The sequence below is a fragment of the Schistocerca americana genome, chromosome 1 (genome assembly GCF_021461395.2).
Source record: "Schistocerca americana isolate TAMUIC-IGC-003095 chromosome 1, iqSchAmer2.1, whole genome shotgun sequence".
Taxonomy (NCBI): domain Eukaryota; kingdom Metazoa; phylum Arthropoda; class Insecta; order Orthoptera; family Acrididae; genus Schistocerca; species Schistocerca americana.
The window spans coordinates 553,624,481-553,638,195 of record NC_060119.1 but is presented as its reverse complement, the minus strand read 5'-3'; the positions used below and the strand labels follow the sequence as shown (position 1 = coordinate 553,638,195).

At 38.0% G+C, this 13,715-nt stretch overlaps 1 protein-coding gene across 2 annotated transcripts in view; it reads left to right on the top strand.

Moving 5' to 3' along the window:
* LOC124606133 (ketosamine-3-kinase-like) overlaps nt 1-13,203 on the top strand; it is a 53,127-nt gene extending 39,924 nt beyond the window's left edge. For both annotated transcript variants that reach the window (XM_047138109.1, XM_047138101.1), the window contains 4 exons: nt 1,692-1,745; nt 4,519-4,660; nt 4,741-4,915; nt 13,071-13,203. In XM_047138109.1, coding sequence (XP_046994065.1) covers nt 1,692-1,745; nt 4,519-4,660; nt 4,741-4,915; nt 13,071-13,134 — 435 coding nt within the window. In that variant the 3' untranslated portion in view covers nt 13,135-13,203. The remainder of the gene's footprint in view (nt 1-1,691; nt 1,746-4,518; nt 4,661-4,740; nt 4,916-13,070) is intronic.
* Nucleotides 13,204-13,715: the final 512 nt, after the last annotated feature.

The following is a 13,715-nucleotide window of genomic DNA, read 5'->3' as shown; positions in this document are numbered from 1 at the left end:
TTGTAGCAAGATGACACCACCACTTGGCTGATCACTCAAAAAGATTTTATCATGTGGTGACCTATTTCTTGGAACACAGCTACAGTTGCTGCCTAGGAAGACAGTGTCTGTAACTTTCTCATGGGTCTCCTACAGTTCTTCAAAGAGTGCTCCTGTTGACAGAAAACATGCACTTAAATATTACAGAAAATATGCACTTAGATATTAATTGCAACAATTTCTTCTCAATGAAGAACAGTAAGCTGTACCTGTCGCAGTCCTATCCCTCAGTATATCTCCTTGATCATTGAGCAGTGAATGTTCTGGCTACATGCTGTGTGGGAGCAGTGTGTTTTTTCGAGAAGAGTAGTTTTCTTCAAGATACACTGATTAAAATGCAACAGATACACTTCTTTGATCCAAATAAAACCGACCATATGCAGACTGTGGCCATCTACACAATATATTTCACAGATAACTGCACACTGTCATAAACGAAACATTTCCTTTATGCTTTGTGTACATTATGTGATGGTGCTATAAATGTTTCTGTGGCCAACCTGTAGAGTCAAAACATTTTCTCCTGTTGCCCTCCTGTGCTTCATCTTAGTGACGAAATTCTCCTGTAGTCCGTACAATGAAAGAAGAACCCTGACACTTAAAAGTGCTCTTTGGATGGTTGTTTCACTTATCTACTGTGACCAGTCGTGCATGAGGTTTTGAATACCTCTCTGTGGCAACACCTCTTTTGTTGTCGCAGCTCTGTAGGCTATTGTTTCCAGTCATGTAGCTTTGTTACCAGCAGTGACCATTTTTCTCTTAACACTTGAAAACCTGCACGAGCACTGCCCAGGTGTCACAGAAGTATAGGTTACTTTGTTAGTGTAGGTTTCAGCCAGTACTCCTGTCTTTTCACTGGACACTTTGTCTCACAATACATGTATTTGCTCCTGATAATTTAATGATGTAGGTCACTTGTATTAATTGGTGGCTGACTCTGTGTCTTTAATTGGCTACAGTGGATGAGCTTGAACGATTGGCTGACTAATGAGTCTACCAAATACACACTCAGTGGGTGGCCAGGCTAACTGAAGTGGGAATTGTTATTGGCAAGTTTATGGTAGGGAGTGCCTACTTACAGACAGTTTTATTCCTGTTGTCAGTGAGACTATTTGCAAATTGTTGACTGTTGCTATTCAAGTAATAATACAATTAAGAGATAGTCTTGTCTTTGAAAAGCTCATTTTAACCTTAGTGTACATATAGTCTGAAAGTTGGCTTTCCCATTGAAATACCATGGACAGTTTTCCATTTGCTGTCTGTATATCCTAAAAACCTTAAATGTTTTAGAGTCTAAATTTCATAACATATCTCATTTTAATTATTATGTGTAGGAAATAAACAGTTTTTTTACCCGCTGTCTTGCATGATGTTCTCTTGAATGTGTCATCAATTTTTCCTTATCTGATTGGCACAGCATTTCATTAACAGAACTTGTAATCATCAGGTGCTCCCTGAAGTACATGTTTAGTTAGTCTGTGACATACCTGAGAGGACACCATGCATTATCAGCATGGGAAAACTTGATGTCTTATACTTAGTAGTAGTTGCAGTAGTTCTTTAAGATTTCTTATTACATGGTCTTATACATAGCTGTAATTGTATTTCTGCAGTGATTAAAATAGTAATTCCATTGTTGCTGTATTTTTCAGACATTCTTTGCAAGAAACAGACTTGACCATCAAGTCAGGCTTGTTGAGAAAAATGTAAGTAGGAGCCAAACATGTTGCTGTTTGCAGCATTTGAAAATCTGTATGTCTTTGGCAATCTTTACTAGATGTCATTATTAATTACTTGAAGAAAAAAGTCTTTTACTGTAAAGTTTGGGTCACCATCTCTTTTCTTGCTCTGGATTGGCCCAGATCAGTTGGGAAAAGTTGAACCGGTTTTATAGAGTTTCAGTAAGAGGGTAATCTCTGAAGCATAGCAACAATTTTATTTCTATAGTGGCACATAGTCTAAAATAATCGATATTTCTATAAATGATCAAAAAGGGAGGAACAGGGCTCAAAGACTTACCCAGCCATCCTGTCTTCGGTTATGGACAGTTTTCCTGAATCACTTCGGGCAAATGCTTGGGAAGCCAGAGGATATTCCCCACCTCATGCGACCACCTGTAATTGTGTTTCTACTTTGTATAAATTTACTAGATTTCATATCTGCAGCACACCACAACCAGTGCAAATTTCTATGCTTCATTCAGTAATTTCCAGTGTCTCTTTGAGGTTTTGCGATTCTCCAGTATAACTGGCTGGATCACTTATTTCAAAGGTTGGAAGAAATCAATAGGACGACACCTAGTGCAGCATGGTGGTGCTCGAACCAACCTTGGAGTGAGGACTGTTTTGCTTTTTATATTCATACTCTGCAAATTGCTAAATGACAAAGAGAATACATTATACTGCAAAATTTCAGCACCAGGAAGAATAGCAAATAATGAAAATTTCCTTGTGTACATATAACATTCTAGGGTGAATAAGTAAAATATTAACAGTTGCTGTCGGTGGTTGCTTACCAGTCGTATCCACATCCCATGACCAGATGTTTTCAATGGATGAGAGACCTTGAGAACATGCAACAGTTGGACATCCTCTGTACTGAGGCAAATCAAGATGGCATGGGCAACATTCAGTCTTGCATCACCTTGTTGAAAGGCAACATCTCAAGACCCCAAAAATACTGCACAGCCACTGACCTCAATATTTCAGAAACAAATTAACAGCTACGTGAGCCAGAGGTGATCAAGTTCTGCACTCAATGGCATCCTGTATGATCACATCAGTTGCTGGGCCTGTATGACAATGACAAATGCAATCTTGCCGTGTTTATTCCCGCAGAGCCTCCATGCATGGATACATCTAGCATGAAGTTGTAAGCAGAACCACAGCTTGTCAGAGAAACAAGGTGGTGGCACTCCTGTGTCCAGTGTTGTCATTGGCACAACTTTCTCTTCTGCTGCATCAAGGGAACCTGCGCAATGGTCATCATTCTGACTGTCCATGGTACTACTTATCTAGCTGCAAACAAGCCCAGTTCCTGATGGAAAGTACGTGACATTGCTGTACGATGGTGCAGCGCCTAGTGAACAACATGTCTGTGCTTTTGGTCAGTAGTCTCATGGTGCTCCTGAGATTCTTCATGGAGTTGAGTATGGGCTTCTTGATCACATCAATTCTATTTTTGTATGACATTTGTGAGATCCTAACTGATATAAGCAGCAATATTGTGGAATGATAAACTGCAGTGTTCATAGGCCATGATCCTTTCGCAGTCTAATGCTGGTGGACATTACTCTTTCGTATGTGAGGCATAACACAATCTTCTCACAAACAACCAACATTCAAATGCAATTTTTGAATGAGTAACCTGCTGCTTAAACGTTTTCTTAAGCGCAGAATGAAGATGGTGTTACTCTACCTACTCTCTGTGGTTGTGGTGAATTTCGGACCATTTGCATATCCAAGTTTCCTGCACATTTCATGCCAATTTGTCATTTGTTGTATTCTGTCTTCATGATGTTGCAGTTTTAATAGCCAGCAGTGAAATATAACTTACAACTTCCCATTACATTCCCTTATTCTCTACCAGATGGATGTCATGATCTATCTCTCTGTACTTGGGCTAAGAGTACTCTCTCCAATTTTCCTCTCTCCAATTCTCCTATTTTGAAATTTTCATTACCTTCACTCAGTCCATCCTGGCATGGATCACAGGCAACACTGCTGCTGTTAACTTGGGTTGGTTGATTTGGGGGGAGGGGACCAAACATCAAGGTCATCGGTCCCATGGGGTTAGGGAAGAATGGGGAAGAAAATTGGCTGTGCGCTTTGAAAGAAACCATCCTGGCGTTTGCCTGAAGCAATTTAGGGAAATCACAGAAAACCTAAATCAGGATGGTTGGATGCGGGTTTGAACAGTCATTCTCCTGGATGCGAGTACAATGTGATAACCACTGCGCCACCTCACTTAGTTGTTAATTTTTACAGAATTATTCACACTTAAAGAGGCATGTGGAACACCGTCAGCAATCTGTGATTGTTACTGTTGATGAAGAGGATAGAGATTGAGTACAGATCCTAAATTTATGTCCCGTGTCCGGCCATCCTGATTTAGGTTTTCTGTGATTTCCGTAAATCACTCCAGGTAAGTGCCGGGATGGTTCTTTTGAAAGGGCACGGCCGACTACCTTCCCTAATCCGATGACCTTGCTGTCTGGTCTCCTCACCCAAACAACCCCAACCTAAATTTATGTTGCTAACATACTGGGAATCTTTGAGAAGAAACTATTCCAAACCAAAACTTGTTAAAGTTTAGTCTTTGTTCTTGCTCATAATTCTCCAAAAGATTTTTTTCCCCACAGTTGCTTGCATATTTCACACTTAGATAAGGTATAACAGTGACTTTTACAGTGATTTGGTTTCAAATGTCACAATATTTATATATAGTCTATGCAGCCACACACATTTCTGTCATCTACAGTGTGGAGATCCTGAAGTACGAGAGCTGTGGTCAGAGCTCCAGCTGAAGATCCCGAAGTTTTTTGAAGGTTTGGATATTCAGCCAGCCTTACTGCATGGTGATCTATGGGGTGGCAATATAGCAGAAACTGCAACTGGTCCAGGTACAAAATAAAATGTAATAGGTATTCTTCAATTATTAGAAATTCATTGCAATTAAAATTCACTTGTGGATTTTTTCCAGTTATATTTGATCCAGCATCATTTTATGGACATCACGAGTTTGAACTAGGCATTGCTCGAATGTTTGGAGGATTCAGCCAAGCTTTTTATGATGCATACTTTGATGTAATCCCAAAAGCACCTGGGTTTGAGACAAGGAATAAACTGTACCAACTGTTTAATTATCTGAATCATTGGTATGTGTTTGATCTCTGTTACAGTACATTGTGAAAACTGCAGCCACATGCCTAAAATCAATGCTCTGTACAATGTAAACATAATCATAGAAGACACATATTTACAATTACTAGTGGTTGTCACAAATCAGTGCATTGTACGGTGTGTGTGTGTTTGCAGTGCTAATGGTATGAACTAGAAAGTTGTTTGTGTAATTAACTCTCTTAAATAGGGAATCAAAATAAACTGTTCATCATAATTTTTTAAACTGGTAGGAACTGGAATATATAAATATTCAAAAAGAGTTAATTTAATGTTAGGTACATTTTTTAAACAAGGTGAACGTAACATATAATAAACTCATAAAAACTCCAGAAAAGAACAGCATCTTTAAATAATGTTTCTGAAGCCTACCTACAATGTAACAGATATATTGCAGCCAAGATCTGATAAGAAATATGATCTTCAAACAATCATCTGCACAACCCTCTTAAAAACTACTTAGTGTTAGTAAAGCCAGGAGGCAACTCATTTGGAAGCTATGTCCACTATTCTTTAAAACCACTTTTCATCTATTATAGGATCTGTCATTTATTTCTCCGTTCACTTCAGGCACTGATTTAAGTACGTGGAAAATGCCAATTTGTGCTATGTTATGGAGTTCATGTTAAATCGTAAGCCCTTTTATAACTGACTGGTATGAGGAAGGCAATAGCATCACGTCAAGTAGAACCATGCCAAGAATAACACCATGATGTTCAAAAGAATGTACTGATTCAGGATTTAAGGGTTAATTGAAGGCAAAGATGCTCTGGAAAGCACTGGGAGTATCCAACATGTACCAAATATGATCGGGAACCTTTTGTGTGCAGGTTGCTCAGGTCTTTGGTTATCTTGCACCTTTAAGGATGCGCTGACCAGGTGGGTGTTCTCTATTAGGATGGGTATTGCAATATATTGACTACTCCCCTTTTCATTATTATGTAAATCAGTTAATACAGCAATCTAAGATACCACCCTCACATATCTCCACATGCAATAGACCAATAAAGGAACACACAGAAAGCTCACCTTTGACCTTTGCCTTCATGTGAATCACTTTGGTTGATGTGTGAGGAATAGTAACTTGTCATTTACATTTATATTGTCAGTAGGTTTCAGAAACATTGTTTGATCTAAAATGCTGTACTTTTTGCTGCTGTAAAGAGTTTATTGCAGGTTATATTAACTTGTATTTTTAACAATTATTATAGAGAGAATTCCATGTTTAATATAAAATTAAAAAACCATGTATTTTGTGTGTAAGAATAAAAATAATTGAAAGAAAACATTTAGGGTCGAACACTGAAAGAATATTGAAACCTCACCACAGCTTTGAGGTATGTGTGTGTTATTCAGAATTTGTCAGAAGTCACCACTGAGTGTCCAGAAAGCAAAATATGTGCACCAGAATTTTTTTAAAAGCAATCTGGTGTGAAAATTCTTGAATATGTGGCGGAAGACAGATTTCCTTGGAACTCACAAGAAGAGAGTGATAACTATATGTCACCAAGTAGTTTTATCCAATGGTAGAAATATCTTGAGAAATAAGAAAATATTTTAGCAATGCCAAAATTTATTTTCAGCTTTTCCATCATGGGTTCTGATCAAGAAAATCTGATTGCACCTGTCTCTGCAGATATTGAGCATATTAGATACAATATTTGATCAAAACTAGCAATTTCTTTCACTGTGAAACACCGAACAAAGTAAAAAAAAAACAAAAAAAAAAAAAAAAAAAAAAAAAAAAAAAAACACAGAGAAACTACACAAGCAAATTGCCAGTAGAAATCAAGTTTCAAATCTTGAAAATAAATTTAAAAAGTCAGATTACTTCACAGAATTTCATTTGACACCTCTCTAAGATACTCCCTAATTCTGTGGATGTTGATACTGTTCATGTATGAACTTGGAACTTGTAAATCATCCACAAACTTTCCACTCTCATCTTGATGTTAAAGTGAAGAGCTAATTTTAAGAAGTGATGTTGGAAGTTGGTTGAAAGATAAGTAATAAGACACATGAAAATAGAAAAAGAGGGTATTTGCAGTCCCTGCTTTTTACAGCAGCTGGAGGGATATTTAATGTATGTGTTCTTTATTTCTGTGTTGTGTATGTTTACTAGAGTTAGAATAAGATTGAAAGCCATAAAGCTAGTTTGATTTTTCTTACCTTTAAATGTATCTGTGATCCACCTTCATACATCTGCAGGTGAAGGAGTGTAGACCTGCAATTTTCCTTTTTATTTACATCCTGAAATGAAAATGGCTGGTATAGCAGGTTATGGCTTGACAAGATTGTTTTGCAGAAAGGGATGTGTCAGAGAGCTCCTTTGGGTGTGATACAAATAATCTAACTTATTGAAATGTAAAGCCTATACCAGAGGTACAGTATATCTGGCCTGTAAATTGACGAATAGAAATGTGGACTCTTCTAAGATTGAGAGGCTATTGGCCAGTTTACATGGCAGGAATACTACCTCTAATCTAATCATCCAGTCATTCATTGTATAAGAAGCTTAAGGGATCAGGACAGCTTTGGAAAGCTCTCCTGATAATTGTGGTTGGTTTCATTTATTCTTTCTAATTAAAATAGCACATAATATTTTTGTATGGCCACTGTGGTTAGGTAGTTGTGTGGAGCAAGAGCCATGGTGAAATTGATAAGTCTGTTTATGAAATTAATCAGTGCAAAAGTTGATTTATTTGTATGGGTATATGACTGTATGGCAGGAAGAGTTAACACTACAAACAGTGGCAGTTGTCTTTAAAAGCAGACATGGATTACGTGTATCATGTTTCAGAATATACAGATAACACTCATGTAAGTGGAGGTAACTAGGAGGAAGAAATAACAAATTTAACTCTAGGAAAATGTTTTATATAAATGTAACAATTCATCCTCCTCGTGGACCAAAATAAAGTTGCTATGACTGTATATGGATAACGCCATTGGGTTCTATCTAAATGACTCTCAGAAATGTATTGAGTCAACCTTCATTCATGTTGTGTGATCCAATTGCACATTTGCTCTGCAAAATTGAAATAATTACTATTTAAAGTAAAATTAGTGGAAGCATGAAGTTGAAGGCTAAGATAGGCTATATGATCAGAATGCTAGGGATATCCTTTGCTGTTCATTCTAAAGACTTACAATTTAACTGGCAGCTTGTAAAATTTCCTTTTGTTATTATAATATGGCTTTGTCGGGGAGGGGGGGGGGGGGGGGCACTTCTACGTATTTCCATGCAGTGAAGATGCTGTACTGTGGCAATGGAAGTCTGTCTGAGCTCCAATTGTCATTTTTGCTGGTGGGTGTATTTCATCTAGTTATTTGCATGTTCTTTGTACTATATTTGCAACCTCTTGCTATGATGTGGATCGAATTAGGTTTTGCAACTATATATCACATTCTGAGTGAAAAATATGGCAACATGCTGACCATTTATATGATTTCTTAAATTAGATTTCACCCCCAGCCCTACTCGTCTGTGCATGTCCCGTGTATCGTAATTGCGATCTCTAACTACAATATGGACCGAATCAGATTTTAGAGTTATAATCCACTTTGTCAGTGAAAAATATGGCAATATGATGACCATTTGCATGAATTTTTAAATTACATTTCACCTACCCTACTGTCTCACCGCCCTCCCTTCCCATATGCATAAAATTATTTATAGTTAGCTACATGTTGTCAACCAAATGTGATTTCACTTTGAGTTTGAAGTTAATCTATTATCTACAAAATTTTCAACATAAAAATTTTTATAGTTTAGTACATCATTCATCTCTGTGCCACACTTCATCTTCTATTACTATATGTGAGAATTTTACTGTTTTTTTTAAATTTTTATTTATTTTCAAACTATGCTTGATTGTGTCAAACAAACTTAAAACAGTAGTGATTGTGCAATGATACTGTTTTCAGTATTCCCAGTTGTTAAGAGAGTGGTCTACAAGAGATTTGAGAGTGGACACCACATGTTACCATCATTATGGGCTTCTTTACAGCGAACACTTTTTTCCTTAGTGATGATTCATGTGGTGCATTTGAAATCATTATTCCTTATTGTGAAGATGCTGTTTCATTGTGTGTCTTCCTGAGTTTCTTAATGCAACACTCTGCATCATTTTATTTACATTGTATGAAAACCAGTTACCAGCACAATCTCCAACACCATGACATTTGTTGCTTTCTAAGAGCTACTGTTAGAAAATGATTATTAAGTGTCAAACAATGGAAAATCCAAGATGGAATAACAACTATATGGAAAGAATAATAACTATTCACTATGCAAAGGAGACATTGACTCACAGACTGACACAATGAAAAGGAATGCTAAATAAATTCAACACTGTTATCTCCCAGTGCTGAGGCCCAACTGTGCTAGAAATAACAGTGACCAATGTGTCAGTTGTGTGTGAATGTGTTTTCTACATCTCATGGAGGACTTAATCCGATATAGGTACGAGGGCTATCCACAAAGTACATTACGTTTTGGAATTAAAAATAAATAAAGTATTGGAAATTTTTTGTATTATGTACAGATGAAAGCCACATTTAAATACTACTTTTCTACATAGTTGCCATTTAAATTAAGGCACTTATCGTAGCAATGGACGAGCTTGGAAATTCCTTTGTCATAAAATTCGGCCGCCTGCGCCTTCAACCACGTGGCGACTGTCTTTTGGGACAGAAAAGGTGTGATTTTTGTGGATTTCCTGGAAAGAGGCACTACAATAAACTCTCAAAGGTATTACCAAACTCTGCACAACCTCAGAAGAGCAATACAAAACAAGCGCAGGGGAAAGTTGGGCTCAAAGATCTTGCTGATTCACGACAACGCCCAGGCCCATACGGCAAATGCCACTCGTGAAGTTCTCGAATCTTTTAAGTGGGAGTTGTTTCCTCGTCCGCCGTACAGTCCCGACCTGGCACCGAGCGACTTCCACTTATCCCCAGCAATGAAGAAGTGGTTGGCTATGCAGCGTTTTGATGACGACGCACAGCTTCAAGAAGAGGTAACCACGTGGTTGAAGGCGCAGGCGGCTGAATTTTACGACGAAGGAATTTCCAAGCTCGTCCATCGCTACGATAAGTGCCTTAATTTAAATGGCAACTATGTAGAAAAGTTGTATTTAAGTGTGGCTTTCATCTGTATATAATTAAAAAAAATTCCAATACTTTATTTATTTTTAATTCCAAAACGTAATGTACTTTGTGGATAGCCCTCGTATTTGCCTAGCATTCATTTTCATTTGCCTGTCAGTGACTCAACGCCTCCTCTATGAGGTGAGTAGCAATCTATCCTTTCCACATTGTCGATCGTTAAGTGTGTAGGCTACCTGACTACACTCATTTGTTATTGTAAAAATATAGTAATTTTTTCTTTGCTAACAAAGTCCTCTGATTTCACAACTGATTTCCCGGTTTGTCTTTTAACTATTGGCCATAAAGATTTAATTTTATTATTGACAATATAACGTAAATGGATAGATAAAAAATCTACTCACCAAGTGGGAGCAGGAAAACGCACACACAAAAAGGTTAACTTTTACAAGCTTTTGGAGCCAGTGGCTTCTTCTTCTGACAAAAGAGTAGAAGGGGATAGAAGTGGTGTGAAGAAAAAGGGCTGGAGAGGTTTAGGGAAAGGGGTACAGTTCAGAAAAGTCACCCAGAATCTCGGGTCAGGGGACACTTACCGGACAGAAAAAACAGGAAATATTGATTGTTGGGGACTGCACTGGATGAGATTTGAAATCCCAGGAGCTTAAAGGTGGAAGATAGGGGAATATATAAGACAGAAATTACTACTGAAACATTGTGCACGGATTAATAAGTGTGAAAAGCTAACTGTACTTGTATGTAACAGAGGTGGGAGGGGGTACGGAAAAAAAATAGACAAGTCAGAAAATGAAAGATGGAGAAAACTAAAATGAAGTGAAGAAAGAAGTAATTACTAAGAAGAAATGCTGAGATGGAAAGAATTAATTTAAATTAAGGCCAGGTGTGTGGTGAGAACCAATGGCATGTTGTAGTGCTAGTTCCCACCTCCGGAGTTCTGAGAAACTGGTGTGTGTGGGAAGAATCCAGATGGCGCCTGTGGTGAAATAGGCACAGAGTTCATTAGTGTCATGTAGTAGAGCATGCTCTACAACAAGGCATTGTGTGTTGTCGGAATACACACTCTGCCTATGCCCTTTCATCCTGACTAGTAACTGAGCTTTAGTCATGCTGATGTAAAAGGCTGACAGTGTTTACATAACAGCTAGTATATGACATGTTGTTTCACGGGTGCCTCTCCCTTTCATAGTATATGTTTTACCAGTGACAGGGCTGGAATATGGGTAGAAGGGTGCTAGGGCAAGTCTTGCTGTGGGGACAGTCATTAGGGTAGGAACCATAGGGTAGGGAGATGGGTGCAGAAGGGGCATAGAGTCTGACAAGGATATTATGGAGATTGGGAGGGTGATGAAAAGCTATTGCAGGTGTGGTGGGCAAAATCTCAGACAGAATGGATCTCATTTCAGGACATGATTTTAGGAAGTCATGGCCTTGTCGAAGCAGCTGATTACATTCAAGACCAGGATAATACTGGGTGACAAGTGGCGTGATCTGAAGTTTTTCATTGAAGACCAGAATAATTAGCTACTCTGAAAAGGCCATGACTTGCAATCTGTCTGAGTTTTTGTCTGCCACACCTAGTATGGCCTGTTGTCGCCCTCCCAGTCTCCTATGCTCCTTCTACACCCCTCTCCGTACCATATGGCTCCTACTCCAGTGACTGTCTCTGCTGCAAGACGTACCCTGTGCACCCTCCTGCTGCCACCTACTCCAGCCCTGTAACTGGCAAAACATTTACTGTGAAAGGAAGAGGCACCCGTGAAATGACACATCATATACCAGCTGTTATGTAAACACTGTTCAGCCTTTTACATCGGCATGACTACCACTCAGTTAGTAGTCAGAATGAATGGGCATAGGCAGAGTGTGTATTCCGACAACACACAATATCCTGTTGCAGAGCATACTCTACTACATGACAGTTGTGACCTCGGTGACTGTTTCACCATGCACGCCATCTGGTTTCACCCCACAGACACCCATTTCTCAGAACTCTGGAGGTGGGAACTACTGCTGCAACATGGTTTGTTCCTCACCACCCATCTGGCCTTAATTTACGTTAATTCCTTCTGCCTCAGCATTTTTTCATGGTAATACCACCTTTCTTCACTTCATTTTAATTTTCTATGTCTTTAATTTTCTGACTTGTCTATTTTTTTCCGTACCCCCTCCCACCTCTGTTACATACAAGTACAGTTAGCTTTTCACACTTATTAATTCGTGCGCAATGTTTTAGTAGTAATTTCTGCCTCATATATTCCCCTGTCTTCAATCTTTAAGCTCTTAGGATTTCAAATCTCATCCAGTGCAGTCCCCAACAATCAATCTTTCCTTCTTATTCTGTCCGGTAATTGTCCCCTGACCGAGGATTCCGGGCAGCTTTCCTGATCTTTACCCCTTTCCCTAAACCTCTCCAGTCCTTTTTTTTTTCGCCACTCTTCTATCCCCTTCAACTCTTCTGCCAGAAGAAGGAGACACTGGCTCTTTTTGTGTGGGCATTCTCCTGCTGCCGCTTGATGAGTAGATTTTGTATCCATCCATTTATGTTATATTGTCAATAATTGATTATTTTTGATGTTATAATTTTATTATTGATTATGCTAAGTTAAGTCTTAATTCTGTGGTTGTCATGACTTTTCAAACAGTTTCCTTTATATTCCTTTTATAATCAAGGCTTTTTGGGTATCTTATTAGTGCCATACTTTTAAATTTGGAATTTACATCTTGTCACACTATACATATCCCTCCAATCAGCTTTCTGTTAGGCTACCTTTATCTGGCACTTGGAACTGAAATGTCTTGCACTTTAAATAAAATAGGTACATAATTTTTTTGTTTAATAGAACTGGTAGCTTATTCTTTTTCTTTTCATTAGCAAAGATGTATCAGTGCACTGACCACATTTTTGTAAATCAGAGGAAACTAACTGTTAATACATTGATATTTTTTATTGGTGACCAGAATATCAAAACCATGAAAAAGCTAATTCTTTTTTACTTTTTTTTACAGGAACCACTTTGGTGCAGGATACAGGAATCAGTCCTTATCGATAATGAAGGCATTGTTAAAATAAAAGCAGCACAAATTAGTAAATACCTTCCTGTAAAACACAAAACTGAATAAAGGGAATAGGTTTTTAAAATTGCTTTTATTTATTGCACAAAACATCTATGTTTTCAAAGTTATCCGCATCAGTTAATTACAGAAAAATAGTTAAAATACTTTCAAAATAAAGGTTAAAGAGATAGATCCACTTTTCTATTTTAGTGTACAAGGTGACCTAGTGGGGACAGATGCTTACCCCTTTCCCACACCCTATAATAGAATGTCTCCATAAACCAAACTCGCATCCTGGATCACCAAATTTTTGAAGCTTGAGGTTCAAGGATATTTTTCCATTCTGTGAAATTTTATAGCAGAATGAAATTGTTGACACATCATAAAAAAAAGAAAAAAGTCACAAATAAAATCCACAGCCTGCCTTCCCAAATAGACAGACATAACAATTCACTGTGAATTCGAAAAAATGTCATAACATGTAATGGATATCGACTAGTAGCAAACAAATGTAAAGCCATATGCCATTAGTTAATTTAAGCAATCTACCCAAACTGCTGTGGCTGATTGGGATGATAGGACAGTAGTGCAACTGAA